The sequence below is a fragment of the Onychomys torridus genome, chromosome 16, assembly GCF_903995425.1.
Source record: "Onychomys torridus chromosome 16, mOncTor1.1, whole genome shotgun sequence".
In the NCBI taxonomy this organism is placed as follows: domain Eukaryota; kingdom Metazoa; phylum Chordata; class Mammalia; order Rodentia; family Cricetidae; genus Onychomys; species Onychomys torridus.
In genome coordinates, this window is record NC_050458.1 from 46602798 (window position 1) to 46620204 (window position 17407).

General features: G+C 43.4%; 1 protein-coding gene across 4 annotated transcripts in view; it reads left to right on the forward strand.

The window, feature by feature from the left end:
• Xpnpep3 (X-prolyl aminopeptidase 3) overlaps positions 1-15443 on the forward strand; it is a 49119-nt gene extending 33676 nt beyond the window's left edge. For 3 of the 4 annotated variants that reach the window (XM_036207521.1, XM_036207522.1, XM_036207523.1), the window contains exons 5-10: positions 1951-2013; positions 3142-3255; positions 6395-6480; positions 9853-10030; positions 12954-13074; positions 14310-15443. In XM_036207521.1, coding sequence (XP_036063414.1) covers positions 1951-2013; positions 3142-3255; positions 6395-6480; positions 9853-10030; positions 12954-13074; positions 14310-14476 — 729 coding nt within the window. In that variant the 3' untranslated portion in view covers positions 14477-15443. Of the gene's footprint in view, positions 1-1950; positions 2014-3141; positions 3256-6394; positions 6481-9852; positions 10031-12953; positions 13075-14309 lie in introns of those variants that run through there. The other variant, XM_036207524.1, reaches the window with a different exon arrangement.
• The last annotated feature ends 1964 nt before the right edge of the window (positions 15444-17407 follow it).

Consider the following 17407-nt stretch of genomic DNA (forward strand, 5'->3'; position numbering starts at 1 on the left):
AGGCAGATCTCTGTGAGTTTGAGACCAGCCTGGGTTACAGAGTGAGTTCCAGGAAAGGCTCCAAAGCTACACAGAGAAACCCTGTCTCAACAAGAAAAGAAAGAGAGATAAATAGCCATTGTCATCATGACGGTCTTTATGGTTTACAATGAGTATTTTAAACTCCTTTCCACACCTTAGTGCATTTTTTTTTAAATTTAGCCTATCATGTAATGTTTTAAATGTCTGTGTAAGCTAATCAAAATATTTTTTGAGCCCTAGGAGTGTAGCTCAGTAGTAGAGTACTTTCCTGATGCTTGTGGGGCCCTGGGTTAGTCACTGAACCATACATATGGAGCTAGTTATAGTAGTGAGTTGTAAACATATATGCCTATAAAAATAGACAGACACATAGGTGTGTCTGTCCCTGAGAATCAGTGTTCTGGGCCGGGTAGTTCTCAGTAGGGGAGTATTTTTGTCTTCTACAGTAGATGTAGGCAGTGTCTGGTGTTCAAACATGCCAGATGCTATTGACATTCTACGTTGAAATAGACAACTCCCCACAACTAAGCATTATCTAGGTCCCATTGTCAGTGCTACTAAAGTTCAGGCAATAATGAGATGGTTCAGCAGGCAAAGCACTTCCTGCCAAACATGAGTTTGATCCCTGGGACCCACATGGTAGACTCCTGACTTCCACATGCATGCATAACACCTGCACACCCTCACACATATACACACATACACTCATGATCAATAAATGTCACCTTATTAGATCTTTTTTATTTTATGTGAGTGTATGTATGTGTACCACAGGCATGCTTGGTGCACACAGAGGCCAGAAGAGCACATCAGATCATCTGGGTCTGGATTTTTAGATGCTTATGAGCTGCCATGTGGTTGATGGGAATCACACCCAGTACCCTTAACCACAGAGCCATCTCTCCAGCCCTAGTTTTAAAAAGGGGGGGAAGTGCTGAAGTTGGGAAAGCCTGCTATAGACTAGACCATTCAGTCCATAATTTCTCATATAGCAGAACTGCAGGCACATCCTGTTACATAATGACACAGGGGCTGCGCTGTCAGAACACCTGAGAGTAATTAGCTCCATCCATGACAGCTGTTTGTTTCTTAAAACTTCTGGAGGATAGGAAGTCCAAGACCCTCTGCATCTGCGGTCTCTGATACCTGTGGGCAGGGGGTGGGTAGACACAGAGTCAGCGACACAGACTCTGGGAGGTTTGCAGGCACTCTTGTCTATTAAACAAAGGACTAAAGTATTTATGTGTGGCTTTTTGGCGGGCTTTTGCTTCCGGCTGCTGTGGTGTTTCTTGGTTGGCTCTAGGCTGCATGTCATCATCTTTTGGTTTGGAGCTTATGGGTCAGGTTTCCTCTGGCCAGAGTGCTGTCTGCACATGTCACAGCTCATTGTCTGCTTAAGGTGTGGCCCAGTGCTTTGGCCTCACCAAGTGACAGCAGGGCCTGTATCTTCCTAGGTGGTACTGTCTAGGGGTCCTTACAGAATAACACCTCTCAAACTGCTAATCCTGTCCTTGAGGGGTCCACCCTTGTGATTCATCATTTCAAGGGCCCTGACCTTTTTTGATACTACCCCAGTGAGGATTAGGTTTCTTTTGTCTTGTTTTAAAGATATATTTATTGTGTACATACATGTGTATATGTGGTCTGTGTCTGTTACTTTTGTTTTTCTAATTAGCTCACAGAGACCCTCCTGCCTCTGCCTCCTGGGTGCTTTTATTAAAGATATGCATTGATGCCTGCCTGGCTCAGCATGAGTTTTGGAGAAGACATAGGTGTTTCCAGATTGCTTACTCTAACTAACATACAGTGTATATTCTGAGTGGGAAGATTGAGTGTCTTAACACTAAGTCTGTCATCCATCCAACGTTTTGAATGTTTGAGTGGTAGATAAAATGAGACTGTGTTCTTTCCCGCCCCCTCTTTTTCCAGGCTTTCATAGAGACCATGTTTGCCAGCAAAGCTCCAGTAGACGAAGCCTTTCTTTATGCGAAGGTAAGCTTCATGTAGCAGGAAAGGTCCTGTTGGGGCAAATGTGTAGTGAATTCACCGGTTCAAGGGTGGCATTGGCTTGCAGGCAGGCAGAGTAGTGACAGCCTCTCCCTCTTGTAGTGTTGTTAACTTATGCATCTAAAGCATACAGTGTTATTTGAAGAAAAGTGCAGAGAGAGCCAGTGAAGAAAGATTAGACAGTATGAACCATGTAACGGAAGGAAGGTCTGAGGCGGCAGCACTTAGTGGGGCCAGTGGGTCAGCCCTCAGGGTGTACTGAAGGTGGCATAATTCAGTTTCCCAGCATCCTTTTCCCCTACCCCAAGCATTTAGGTTGGTAACTATTTGCAAAACTACAAATAGCCATTTTTAGATATTGTTACAAATATAAGCTATATTTTATTGTTTAGCTGATAAGAATAGCCTTGCATGTGGGTTTTTTTTTTTCTTTTTTAAAGATATTTTTATTTATTATGTATACAACATTCTGCCTCCATGTATGCCTGCACTCCAGAAGAAGGCACCAGATCTCATCATAGATGGTTGTGAGCCACAATGTGGTTGCTGGGAATTGAACTCAGGACCTCTGGAAGACTGGAAGAACATTCAGTGTTCTTAACCTCTGAGCCATCTCTCCAACCCACATGTATTTTTGGACTCAGCCTTCTTTACGTATTTTCTCTGTCTTCTTCTGGACTTATTTTTTTAAAAAAATGGGAAGCTTAAATTACAGGAGATTCAATAAGGTTCGGGCCAGATGTATTGGTGCATGTCAGATTGCAGCACTTAGGAAATGGACACATGATGGTCAGGAGTTGGGGATCATCCTCAACTATATAGTAAGTGTGAGGTCAATCTGGGCTACATGAGCTCCTGCCTCAACAAATACATATGTGTATAGTGAAGCTGGATGACAGGATTGAAATAAGAGGGCATTTATAGACTAGAATATATAGTCCATCAGGTAAGCATCAAAGAAATGTGCTGGGTTGATGGCATAAAATGTTTGGTTAGGTATGGCCAGTGTTCCAGTAATGACTTAGAGTAAGCACCTCTGTGGTGGCTGAAGACAGCCTGGGCTGGAACAGTTCCACAGAAAATGTGTGAGTCAAACTTTGTTGTTTTTCACAGTTTGAATTTGAATGCCGGGCCCGAGGTGCAGATATCTTAGCCTACCCACCTGTGGTTGCAGGCGGTAATCGCTCCAACACTTTGCACTATGTGAAGAACAATCAGCTCATCAAGGTAATCAAAATGCCCCTGCAGTCTGATCCCTGAGAGGCCTGGGTTCCCCAACAGAAAACTCACTACCCTTCTCTCACCAATGGAATGCCACTTAAAAAGCACTTTAGGGGCTGGAGAGATGGCTCAGAGGTTAAGAACACTGGCTATTCTTCCAGAGGTCCTGAGTTCAATTCCCAGCACCCACATGGTGGCTCACAACCATCTGTAATGAGATCTGGTGCCTTCTTCTGGCCTGCAGGGATGCATGCAAACAGAACACTGTATATGTAATAAATAAATAAGTCTTTAAAAAAAAAAAAAAGCACTTTATTATCTCTAAAATAGTTTTATGCTGTCATATGTTGCAGACTGCAGCCCATAGAACCAGGGAGGCAATATAGCAGGGGGGACCCTAGGATGACTGTGGCTTATAATAAGTTTTGGTTTTACTCAATCACTGGGCAAGCCTCAATGAAATGTTTCACCATTAGGATAAGAATTTATACTCTATCAAGCTGATAATAGGGAAATAAATAAGTAAGTAAATAAATAAATGGTTTTATGGATGTTATTTCATTAGTCCTTGGAGTAGTCCTGTGAGGTAAGAACAATTACTAGAATGCTTGCTAAGTAGACAAAAAAGGTCACCGTGAAACTTTAGCAAGCCACAGTACACAGGCAGGGTCTGAGGCAGGCAGCACTGGGTGGAGCCAGGTGGGTGGCCTCCAGATTGTGGTCATGCCTGTGGAGACACTTGAGCTAGGATTTCCTTTGTGGGCTTTCTCAACCTAGTTCAGGATCGTCTTTTTTTTTTTTTTTTTTTTTTCATGAATTTATTGTGGTGGTAATCATGTCTTATCTTTCTTGGTAGGTTGGTATGGGTGATGGTAGTGTTTTAGAGACCTAGTCTGAAATAGCCCAGACTGGCCTTGAACCCAGTGAGTAGCCAAGAATGATCCTGAACCTTCTTGTGTGCCTCTCCCTCTAGTGCTAGGATTACAGGGAGATGCCATCATGCCCAGTTCTGTGCAGTGCTGAGGAGGGAACCCAAAGCTTTGTCATGCTAAGCAAGCACTCTACCGAGCTGCATTCTAGTCCATACTGGTCCATTAGTTTTCCTTTACCACTAATATGCATTTATATAATTTGATCTTGTTTCTTTTTTAACCTTCTATAACCTCAGAATGTTTGGGGGCAGGATGTTGTCTATGTGAGGGTGTTAGATCCCTGGAAGTGGAGTTACAGACAGTTGTGAGCTGCCATGTCAGTGCTAGGAATTGAACCCGGGTCCTTTGGAAGAGTAGCCAATGCTCTAACCCCTCAGCCATCTCACCAGCCACAATTGCTTTTTTTTTTGAGCTGAGGATCGAACCCAGGCCTTGCGCTTGCTAGGCAAGCACTCTACTACTGAGCTAAATCCCCAACCCTGGTACATGTCTTATATGCTATTAACTTCATCCACAATTGCCAGGTCTAGTTTTTTGTTTTTGTTTCTGAGGTAAAGTGTTGCTGTATAGCACCAGCTGGCCTGGAACTCACAGAGATCTCCCTGCCTCTGCCTTCTGAGTGCCCAGATTGAAGGTGTGTATCACCACGCCCAGCCTTGGGTTGTCTTTTTTTTTTTTAAGCAAAAGTCTTTCCAGGGGGCTGGAGAGATGGCTCAGTGGTTAAGAGCACTGACTGCTCTTTCAGAGGTCCTGAGTTCAATTCCCAGCACCCACATGGCAGCTCACAACTGTCTATAACTCAAGTTTCAGGTAACCTGAAATTTCCCATGGCAAAACACTAATGCACATTTAAAAAAAAATCTTTCCAATATATCTTATATGATGTGAATATTTTTAGAAAGTGTTTTATACAGGGCCAAGTTGGCTTTTAGCAGGGACTTTATTCCATCCTGTTGCCATTTCTTCTATCCTCTTTCCCCTCCCCCACCAGACAGTTTCTCTGTGTAGCCCTGGCTGTTCTGGAACTCACTCTGTAGACCAGGCTGGCCTCAAATTCAGAGGTCTACCTGCCTCTACTCCTCACCCTCACCCCGAGTGTTGGGACTAAAGGTGTGCACTACCACTGCCTGGCTAAATGCCATTATTTTTATGCCAAAGTCTGTTTTTATTTCTATATGACAAAGATATGTCCTATCTTTTTGTTTGTTTGTTTGTTTTTGTTGTTGTTTGTTTGTTTTTTGTTTTTAGAGCTTTATTGACAGATAATTCACATAGTATACAATTTTCCTGTTTGCACAATTTGATAGACTTTTTTAGTCCAGCATCCTCATAGGCCCACAACACCATCACCAACACTTCTTGTTTTAGAACATCGATATGCCCTATCTTTTTTTTTTTTTTTTAAGATTAAGTTTGAAGGGTTTTTTTTTGTTGTTGTTGTTGTTTTTTTTTTTTTTAAGATTTATTTATTTATTATGTATACAGCATGTATGACCAGAAGAGGGCATTGGATCTCATTACAGATGGTTGTGAGCCACCATGTGGTTGCTGGGAATTGAACTCAGGACCTCTGGAAGAGCAGTGGGTGCTCTTAACTTCTGAGCCATCTCTCCAGCCCTATATGCCCTATCTTTAAGGGCATGAGTAAATCAGAACAAAACACTCAACATTTTCTTCTTTCCCACATGTGTTTTGACAGCAGAAAAGAAATGCTAAAATTAAGAGGCTAAAAGTAGTGAATCTGTGTTAGTTCAAGGCCAACCTCGTCTACATAGCAAGTTCCAGACCAGCCAGAGCTATACATAGAGACCCTAAGAAGATGCTAAGAGTAATTGCATTTTAGTAAGGAAGTAGATTAACATACATAGTTTATTATTATTATTATTAGGATTGTCAGGCTTCTACAGCAAGCAGCCTTACTCAGTGAACCATCGTGCTGGCCCCAAAGACTTCCTTTCCAATTAATTTGTGACTGTGAGTGTTCTGTCTGCGTGGGCTCATGGAGCTGAGAAGAGCTCATCAGATCCCCTGGAACTGGATGGTTGTGAGCCACCATGGGAGCTTGGGGGACCAAACTCAGTTTCTTTGCAACAACAAGTGCTCTTAACCACCATGCCATCTCTCCAGCACCCCCAGAGACATTTAGACAGGAAGAAACAACCTGCAATTATGAGATTGCTGAATTGCTACCTTCTCCCCTTTCTTTGTTCCAGGATGGTGAAATGGTGCTTCTTGATGGAGGTTGTGAATCTTCCTGCTATGTGAGTGACATCACCCGGACATGGCCTGTCAATGGCAGGTAGGGACTCTACAGAGTAACATGTTCCATGGCATCTTGGGATTTGGTGGAGTAGGGAGTATCTAGAGGCTCTTATATGTCAAGTTAGCTGTCTTTACAAAGCTTGTTACTGTTTTTGTTTGGGGCTGTTTTGTTCATTACGTAGCATAGTAAGGCACATAGAAAGACTTAACACAGCCGAGCGGTGGTAGCGCACACACTCAGGAGGCAGAGCCAGGTGAATTTCTGTGAGTTCAAGACCAGCCTGGTTTACTGAACAAGATCCAGGACAGGCATCAAAGCTACACATAGAAACTCTGTCTCGGGAAAAAGAAAAAAGAAAAAGAAAGATACATGAACCACATAAACTTTGTTTTGGTATTTGCATTTGTGGTTTTCTTTATTGCTTGTTATCCTTCTAATTATAATGCCTTATTCAAGGTACAGTAGAATATCTTCATTGGGTTAACACTCCACAGACAATGATTATAAAATCTCAACAAAATATTAAGAACAATTTGAAGCCACTAGAGAATATCCACTATAGGCACAAACTTTAAGTCTATATATATTTTTTTTATTATTATTTTATGTGTATGGGTGTCTTTGCTTGCATGTGTACAATGCCCACAAACCAGAAGAGGATATTGGACCCCCCTGAGACTAGAGTTATAAACAGCTGTAAGCTGGGGCTAGACAGGTGGCTCAGAGATTGGGAGCACTAGCTGCTCTTCCAGAGGACCCAGGTTCAATTCCCAGCACCCACATGGCAGCTCACAACTGTCTATAACTCCGGTTCCATGGGTTCTGACACCCTCACATAGACACACATGCAGGCACACCAGCACACATAAAATAAAAATAAATCATTTAAAAAAAAAAAACAAACAGCTGTGGGCCATCTTGTGGACATTGAGAGTCAAACCCAGGTCCTCTGGAAGAGCAGCCAGTGCTCTAAACCACTGAGCACATTTCCTAGTCCACAGTGCTTTCCCAGTGTAACGCCGGTCTCAGCAGCTGAAGATGGCAGGATCGCACGCCATTAATCCCAGCATTCCCAGGCAGAGGCAGGTGGATCTCTTGTGTTCGCAGCCAGCCTGGTCTACAGAGTGAGTTCCAGGACAGCCAGGACTACACAGAAATAGTCTCACTGCACCCACACACCCCCAAAAAAAGATGACAGAGAACAGATTTAGGTCCTGGCAAACAAACCAGAAATATGGGGGAAATTCTTGAAGAGAAGGAGCTAGAGCGAGTAAACCCCTGAATCTTCATATAAACTATTCAGAAATTATTGACTGATCACAAAACTTTGCTAGAGAGGCACTTGAGCAGTCAGTAAAATACCACCGCCTGGAAGCTAAGTAAGCTAAACAGAGAGTCTGGTTGCTTCCCATTGAAAGCGGTTGTGTTTTGGATCCGGCCAAGGTGGGAAAATCACTCTTCAGAAGAATATAACCCCAAAAGCAACCAGAAAAAATAATACAAATAAGTATACCTAACAGGCCAATAGAGAAATTAAAATGGAATGCTTAAAAAAAAAAAAAAAAAAATGGAGAGCCTGGCAGGATGGCTTTAGTGGATGAAGGCACGAGCCACCAAGCCTTCTGACCTGAATTGAAACCATCCTGGAACTCACACAGAACTGACTTACCCAGCTCATACTCTATCCTCCAGCCCTCCAATGTTCACTGCCGTGTGAATCCATCCACATACATACACAAACACAAAGTAAGTAAAAAAAGTTTTTCTTCTAAAAGAAATGTTATTGGCCAAAAGGGAGATAGGGAAGAAAAAACACAAAAGCAGACATACATATACACGTGCAAAGATGAAGAAGAAAATAGCAAAAATGACAGGACTAAATACAGCTATGTCATTAATGATATCAAAACTGTTTATAAATGAAACACCTTCTTTAAAATATATATTTTTAACATTTATTATTATATATATGGTGTTCTGCCAGCATGCCAGAAGAGGGCGCCAGATATCATTACAGATGGTTGTGAGCCACCATGTGGTTGCTGGGAATTGAACTCAGGACCCCTGGAAGAGCAGCCAGTGCTCTTAACCTCTTGATCCATCTCTCCAGGCCCCCCCCCTTTTTTTTAAGATTTTTTGGGGTTGCGGATTTAGCTCAGTGGTAGAGCGCTTGCTTAGCAAGCGCAAGGCCCTCAGTTCAGTCCTCAGCTCTGGAAAAAAAAAATATATATATTTATGAGCCTGGCAGTCAGGAGGCAGAGCCAGGTGGATCCCTGTGGGCTCAAGGCCAGCCTGATCTACAGAGCAAGATCCAGGTCACACACCAAAACTACACAGAGAAACCTTGTATTGAGAAACTAAATAAATAAATAAAATAAAAAAGATTTATTTATTATGTATACAGTGCTCTGTCTGAATGTATGTCTGCAGGCCAGAAGAGGGCGCCAGATCTCATTACAGATGGTTATGAGCCACCATGTGATTGCTGGGAATTGAATTTAGGACCTCTGGAAGAACAGCCAGTGCTCTTAACTGTTGAGCCATCTCTCCAGCCTGCACCTTTATTTTTTAATAATTGGAGATGGTATTCCTATGTACCCCAGGCTAGCCTCAGACTCAACTATGTAGCTCAGACTGACCTTGAATTCACAATCTTCTTTACTTCACCTGCAGTTAACCTGGGAGGCAGAGGAGGTGGATATCTGTAACTTCCAGGGCTGCATAGTAAGACTCTGTCTCAAAAAAACAAACTGAGTACATGAAGTATGGGCATGTGCCACTATTCCTGACAAAAAGCACCCCTCTTTGTTGTTTTTATTTTTGTTCTTTTGAGCAGGTTTCTCTGTATATCTCTGTTCTAGAACTCACTCCATTGTAAACCATACTGGCCTTAAATTCAGAGATCTGCCCTTCTCTACTCTGAAGTGCTGGGATTAAAAGTATGCACCACTCCTGCCTAGCACAAAAATCACTTTAAATAAAAACTATTAAACTCATGAAAATAAAAAGGTGGAGAAAGACACTTCCATGAAAACATCGACTATAAGGAAGCAAAAATGGTATGGCTTCTAGATCTTTTGGCTGAGTAAAGGACCCAAACAGTGACATTAATACAAAAATCGACATCAGGACAAGGGTGTGGTCGGAAGTACAGCAGAGCGTGGATGACAGTGACAGTGGTTATGAGTGCACAGGCTCTGAACCAGCTCCAGCCTTCACAAAGGGAAACGGGAAGACTGGAGAGAAATGGGCGGTCTCATACAGTAGGCAGTTTACAGTCTTGTTAATGTACGGGACAAGTGTTCACAGGGGTCATGAGATACCTAGCTGCAGACCAAACAAATCACAGTGACAAATATATATATATTTGTCCACCTGACTCTCATTCCTTGGCTTTCCTGTCCATAGGTTCACCGCACCTCAGGCAGAACTCTATGAAGCTGTTCTAGAGATCCAGAGAGCGTGTTTGACACTGTGCTCTCCTGGGACAAGCTTGGAGAACATCTACAGCGTGATGATGACCCTAATGGGACAGAAGCTGAAGGAGCTGGGGATCATGAAAAGCAGCAAAGAAAGTGCCTTCAAGGTACTTCCTCCTCTCCACCCAGTCCTTGAGAACAGCCAGCATGCTGCTCAATTGTTGCCCCACTTAGTAACACTAAACAGACTTAGGCACTGTCTTTGCAATTCTTTGTAAGATGGATTTAGCTTTGCCGTAGATTAAAACAAAGGAGGTGGGTACCTATTTTTGCCAGAAGATGGCAGCACATTCTGAGTCATTGCATGCTATAGCATAAGTACTCAGAAAATAAAAAATGAAGTCTGTCCAGGCAGGGTGGGAAGGAACACAGACAAGGAAAGAAGGTTAACTCCAAAACCTTTCCTGGGGACTCTGGAGGTCAGAGGGGAGGCTGTTTATTTGTTCAGTTACATTATTGAGACTTAGCAAAATGCCCAAGGGCTACATCTTTAATGGGTTTTGTCAGTATCTAAATGTATGGTATCCGTTATAATTGCAAAAATCTGAGTCACATAAGCATTCAGCGTCTTCTCTCTCCAACTGAGACTTCCAGGACTTCTATCAGCAGAGAAAAAAGTTACAAATTCCCTGTGCCCAGCCAGCAAGTATTTAACTAACTGATAGAAGTATCTAAGCCAGAGAATATACAGTCATGCCTATTCCACAATTTGATGGGGGATACTACTCTCTTTAATCCCAGTTCTAGGGAGGCAGAGGCAGGGGGATCTCTGTGAGTTCAAGGCCAGCCTAGTCTACAGAGTGAGTTCCAGGGAAGCCCAGAGTAGGCTACCCAAGAGAGATGTGTGAGTTCTATCTTATTTTTTATGTCATTGATGGTGGGGTCATCATAACCTAGGCTGGTCTTGAACTCCTAATTCTCCTGTCTCCACCCAAGCGTGTGCTCATAGTTTGTATTCCTTCTTTGGTTGGTTGGTTGGTTGATTGATTGGTTTGGTTTTTCGAGATAGGGTTTTCTATGTAACAGCACCAGCTGTCCTGGAACTCACTTTGTAGAAGACCAAGGTGGCCTCGAACTCACAGATCCCCTGCCTCTGCCTCCTAGGTGCTAGGATTAAAGGCGTGCGCTGCCACTGCTCTGCATGTCTTCCTTGTATGACTTGTAAGGATATCAACATTGCTGTCTGACCTTTCTCAAAAAAAAAAAAAAAAAAAAAAAAAAGAGGGATTCCCCTGTGCTAGGGATCAAACTGGAGACCTGCATATGGTCAGCAAATACCACTGAGCTTTATCCTCGTGCCAGAAACGGTTTTCTTTTGTCAGTTATTGCTGGTATCCTTAGCCTGTGTTCAATAAACTTAACAGTGGGATGAGAAGCAGTATAGTAAGTATGCTAAAGGCACAGTTGCATAGAGGAAGTAACAGTTTGCCAGGCGTGGACTTGGCTCAGTGAGTAAAGTGCTTTCTAATGCAAGTGTGAGGACCTGAATTCCAATCCCCAGCATCCACTTAAAAATGTTGGTGTGGAGCTGGGCAGTGGTGGCGCACGCCTTTAATCCTAGCACTCGGGAGGCAGAGCCAGGCAGATCTCTGTGAGTTCGAGGAAAGGCGCAAAGCTACACATGGAAACCCTGTCTTGAAAAACAAAAAAAAAAGAAAAAAAGTTGGTGTGGAGGCTGGAGAGATGACCCAGAGGTTGGGAGCACTGGTTGCTCTTCCAGAGGACCCAGGTTACATATTCCCATGGCTTGGGAACATCTGTAACTACAGTTCCAAGGGATCTGATACCCTCTTCAGGCCTTGGAGGGTACTAGGTGCATGCAAAGTACACATACATACATGCAGGCAAACACTCATGCTGGTAAAATTAAGTAACTCTTCAAGAAAAAAAGACTAGGCAGTAGTGGCTCATGCCTTTAATTCTAGCACTCCGAGGCTGAGGCACATGGATCTCTTGAGTTTGAGGTCAACTGGTCTACAGAGTGACTTCCTTCCAGGACAGCCAGGACTACACAGAGAAACCCTATCTCTTTAAAAAAAAAAAAAAAAGACTAGCCACAGCACCCTGTTCCCATAATCCCAGCACTAGGTGGTTGAGACCATAGAAACCTCTGGGAAACCTCTGTAAGTTCATCAAGAAAAGGGGGGGGGGGTACAGAAATGACAAGAGAGTTCCATGTATAAGTCATGTGCCACCAAGCCTGAGGCCTGAGTTCATTCCCCAGAACCTACATGCTAGGAGAGAACAGTATTCTTCCCTCCCAGTACATAGGCATATACACTCACACAAAAACACAGCCAACGAACCAATCAATCAAGAAACAAGGTGGGGTAGAGAGATGGCTTAGAGGTTAAGAGCACTGGCTGCTCTTCCAGAGGACCGGGGTTCAATTCCCAACACCCACATGGTGAGCCACAACCATCTATAATGAGATCTGATGCCCTCCTCTGTCATGGAGGCATACATGCAGGCAGACCACTGTGTACATAATAAATAAATCTTTTTTAAAAAAGAAAGGAAAGAAACAAGATGAAGTTCTGTAGAGGAAGACAGCCACCAGCAACTCCAGCTTCAATAGGCACGCTCATGTGCCTGTGTACCTGCACACAAGTGCACACACCACACCACGCCATACTACATCCCCCCAAAAGTGGCAGTTTGTCACGTCTCCTAAGCATTGTCCCAGGATAGTTTAAATATAAATGGCAGAAGCTGCCGGGCGGTGGTGGCGCACGCCTTTAATCCCAGCACTCAGGAGACAGAGCCAGGTGGATCTCTATGAGTTCGAGGCCAGCCTGGTCTCCAAAGCGAGTTCCAGGAAAGGTGCAAAGCTACACAGAGAAACCCTGTCTTGAAAAACCAGAAATAAATAAATAAATAAATAAATAAATGAATGAATGAATGAATGAATGAATAAATAAATGGCAGAAGCTGGTAGTTATTAACACTGCATCTCAATGATTTATCAATTTCAGTTTATCCATGCTAACTCTAATGCCCTAATAATACTGTGGTAATTACCTTTTCCAGGCTGCACGGAAATACTGCCCTCATCATGTTGGCCATTACCTTGGAATGGATGTCCATGACACTCCAGACATGCCTCGTTCACTCCCTATGCAGCCTGGTATGGTGATCACAATTGAACCAGGTGAGGGCGGGTTAACCCTGAAGTATACATTGCTTATTTTTCTTTACAGACTATAAAATACTTAGGTTTGTCTTGAGTTTCCTTGTTAAAGATCACACACTTTTATTTCATTCCTCCGATAAACAACAACAGATGGTAAGTCCTTTCTGTAAGTCGATATAAGAAATAAATCTTTTTTAATCCTGCCTTTGCCGGGCCGACTTGTGATGGTCTCACGGTTAGTCGTGGTGGGCTGCAACACCCTGCTAGCTCCAGTGCACTACCCACCATCCCCCACAGTTACTGCCTCAGGTGAGTGCCTAGTGGGCAGAGAGGAAGAGTGAAGCGGTGACCAGAGTGGGTGCAAAGACTGTGAGGACAGTGGCTGCTCAAAAACGATGCTGCTTGCACTATAGGAAGAGGACCCAAAGTTTGAAAATTGGGTGTGGTAAGACTGAGAAACGTCTTTTCACATTATTTGTTTGTTTGGTTTGGTTTTTATTTTTTAGGGTTTTCTGTTTTGTTTTGTTTTGTGTTTTTGCTGTTTGAGACAGGGTTTCTCTGTGTAGCCCAGGCTGCCCTGGAACTCACTCTGTAGCCCAGGCTGGCCTTGAACTCACAGAGATCCACCTGCCTCTGCCTCCCAAGTGCTGACACTAAAGGTGTGCACCACCACCGCCCGGCTTAAATATGTTTTAATACACTTGATGTTTTTTTACTTCATTTTGGGGTTTGTTTTGTTGTTGTTGTTGTTGTTGTTGTTGACTTTGAGACAAGACTCAACTGTTTATTGTAGGCTGACCTTTAACTCATTATCTAGCCCAGATAGTCCACCTCAGCCTCCTACGTTCAGGTGTGTACCACCACAGCTGACTTCCTACTATATTTCACCCCAATAGCCTTTCTTCAGAGGATTTTTAGCAAGGGAAGATACACATTTATATAACTGCTAGTTCCTAATGTATATAACGTATTTGTAAATTAGTGACTTTCTTAACCACCAGACCATGACAGAATTGCATGCTAGTATCATAGTTGAATACAGTCTGTAGTCTACTGAACAAAAGGGCTATAACAGTAGTAATCCTAGCTAATGAGTTCCACCATGACTGAGCTTCCTGTGCACAGCTCTGCTGTTCAGTACTTCCTTTAATTCTCACAGCTCTAAGGTAAGTGCAATGAACATCTGTCAGAGACCCACTGCTTCTGACCCACTGGTTACTGTCACTGGTCACAGCCCTCTCTCTCTTCCTTAGGCATTTATATTCCAGAGGATGACAGAGATGCACCAGAGAAGTTTCGAGGTCTCGGAGTACGGATTGAGGATGATGTCGTAGTGACTCAGGACTCACCTCTGATCCTTTCTGCAGATTGTCCCAAAGAGATGAGTGACATTGAACAGATCTGCAGCAGGACCTCTTGACCACCACTGAGCCGTTACATCTCAGGTCCAAGACTGGCATTCCTGCCTGTGTGTACAGTCAGTGTCTCTGTGGGGAATTAGACCCAGGTCCCATGGGGAGTGCACAGCTGTATGAGCGGATGTCCCTGGATATGAGGACATTTTCATGTTAAGCAGATGTAAATCTGAAATGGTGAACTCTGGAACAATCTGTTACTAGGCCTTTAGCAACATTAATTCTGAAAAGTTAATGATCCAGGAAGTTTAACATGTGGATGTAAAATACAGTTTTGGTTGTGTGTGCCCATGCATTCCAATTAACACATTTCAGCAAAAAAAAAAACCAAACAAACAACTTTTCTTCAAGTTCTTCTCTTCTTGCCCTTGTGCTAGGATCCACTTTTTATCCTAAGATGCTTGTGTGATGCCTGTGTTTTTACTCTTCACCAAAGTCTCTGCTTATGCTAAAAGCTACCTTTCAGTGCTCCAAGTGACCAGTATTTATCTTCCATGATCTCTGCCTCCCCGGCCAAGTTCTTCACATCTGCCGGGACCTCTCAGGCTCAGGAAACACGGGTGTCCTGCAGTCTTTCCATTCAGCCACAGGACAGCAACACCAGCCACCCAACAAGAATCTTGATCTTTCTTGCCATGGTTGCCTAGCACCTAGAAAGTGCCCAGGTTCTTCTAAGGAAGGAAATAAAAGAGAAGGTAAAGTATCTGTGTCCCCACAGATCCAGGCCTTGAGCTTTGTTTTCTCCAATTTAAAGGGGATTCTTTTTCAAACATCCACCTTCCTGTCCTTCATAGGTTCTTCTCTTAGACAAAATGTCATTGTGTGCCTCAGATCCTTCATCAGTTGCTTTCCTTTGTGAAAGGCTCTTATGTAGCTCATGCTGGCCTCAAACTACCCATCTTCCTGCACCCTCCCCACCTTTATAGGGTTTTTGTGGTTTGGTTGGTTGGTTTTTCAAGACAGGGTTTCTCTGTGTACCCCTGGCTGTCCTGGAACTCTTTCTGTAGACCAGGCTGGCCTCGAACTCAGAGATCTGCCTCCCTGCTGGGATTAAAGGTGTGAGCCACCACCTTCTGGCCCTTTATAGGTTCTTTTGAACTGATCCCCATAGCTACTTGCAGCTATGTATTGTCAAAATCATCATGATAGGACCCAGTCTGGGCATAATGGCTAGTGCCTGCAATTTCAATATTCTAAAGGCAGAGGCAAGATTGTCACAGGTTCATGCCCCAAGACCAGCCTGGTCCACATAGCAAGTTACAAGCCAGCCATAGCAATATGATGAGACCCTGTCAAAAAATCAAAACAAAACAAAAATAGTACTACAATCTTATGTAGTACTGTATACCTCTACTGCCAATAAAAATAAAATCCACCCATGGTCTACTACTTTTTGTTTGTTTGTTTTGGTTTTTGTTTTTCGAGATGGTTTCTCTTTGTGACAGCCCTGACTTTCCTGAAACTCACTCTATAGACCAGGTTGACCTCAAACTCACAGAGATCCCCTGTCTCTGCTCTGGAGTACAGAGATTAAAGGCATGTGCCATGTGGTCCACTCCTTACTTTAAGCTAGAGATGGCATGGCAATGGCAGAAGTCATGTTTCTTCCCCCAAACATAGCATCAGGTTCAGCTGTACAACACAGCTTGCATAGTGAGCAGCAGGGCTGGATTGATACAGATGCTTTATTCACAAGCTCATGTGATAGAGGGAAGCTCTAAGAGCTAGTGTGTTAACTTCTTTTAAATCTGAGTATGTACATAATACAGACAGACGGTACCCAGGCATAGTAGTTTACACCTATCATCACAGCACTTAAAGGACTGAAGCAGGAGATTGCTGTGAGTTCAAGACTAGCTTAGGCTACAGAGTAAGACCCTGTTTCAAAAATGAATGTAATAGTAATACAGAGACTGCAAGTAGAAAGTACGGGTCCTGCCAGCTCAGGTCATAAGTAAAGCAGAGTGAGGTATCCCACCAGTCCAGATGGTACCCCAGCCTCCTCTATAACAGTGTTCCGAGAAACTCCTGCCAATTCAACTGAGTTGGGATTTGAATTGGACCCATTGCCACCACTGACAAGAAGACGATAAATGGAAGCATCATTTATTAAGGCAGGCAGTGGTGGTACAGACCTTTAATCCCAGCACTCAGGGGACACAGGCAGGCAGATCTCTGAGTTCTAGGATACATAGCCTGGTCTACATAGCAAGTTCCAGGACAGCCAGGGATACATAGAGAGACCCTGTCTCAAAGAAGGAAGGAGGGAAGGAGGGAGGGAGAGAGAGAGAGAGAGAGAGAGAGAGAAATTAATTTAGCTGGGCAGGTGTGGCGTATGCCTTTAAATCCCAGCACTCAGAGGCAGAGGCAGGCAGATATCTGTGAGTTCAAGGCCAGCCTGGTCTCCAAAGTGAGTTCCAGGAAAGGTACAAAGCTACACAGAGAAACACTGTCTTGAAAAACCAAAAAAGAAAGAAAGAAAGAAAAATTTAAATGAGTGCCCAAACTGCTGGTGTCATAAAGAACACTGCACAGAGAGGTTTTTATTCTTAACTTTCTGAAGTGGCATCTAAGGCCCAAACCTTAGTAGACTGTGTAAGTTTCAAACCTGGTAAATCTTCTTTAAACTGGCAAGTTTTCAAATGTTCCTGGGGTGATGAAAATGTAATGGTGATGAACATCATTCACTCCCAGCACTTCAACAGAATCCTGTGGTCACAGGGCTCATGGGTTCTGGACTTTTTCCTCCTATGGCCACTGAGGAGCTTTGACTATCAGTCAAAGTATGGGTCAGGAGTCACCACTGGACTTGAGGCCCATAGGGTATACACCCACCAACATCCAGAAACTGCAATCTTGGTCAACATTTCTTAATGCTTTGTATGACTTTTGTGCAATTATAAGTTCTGTTTGAACAAAACTGTTACTCTTTAAGG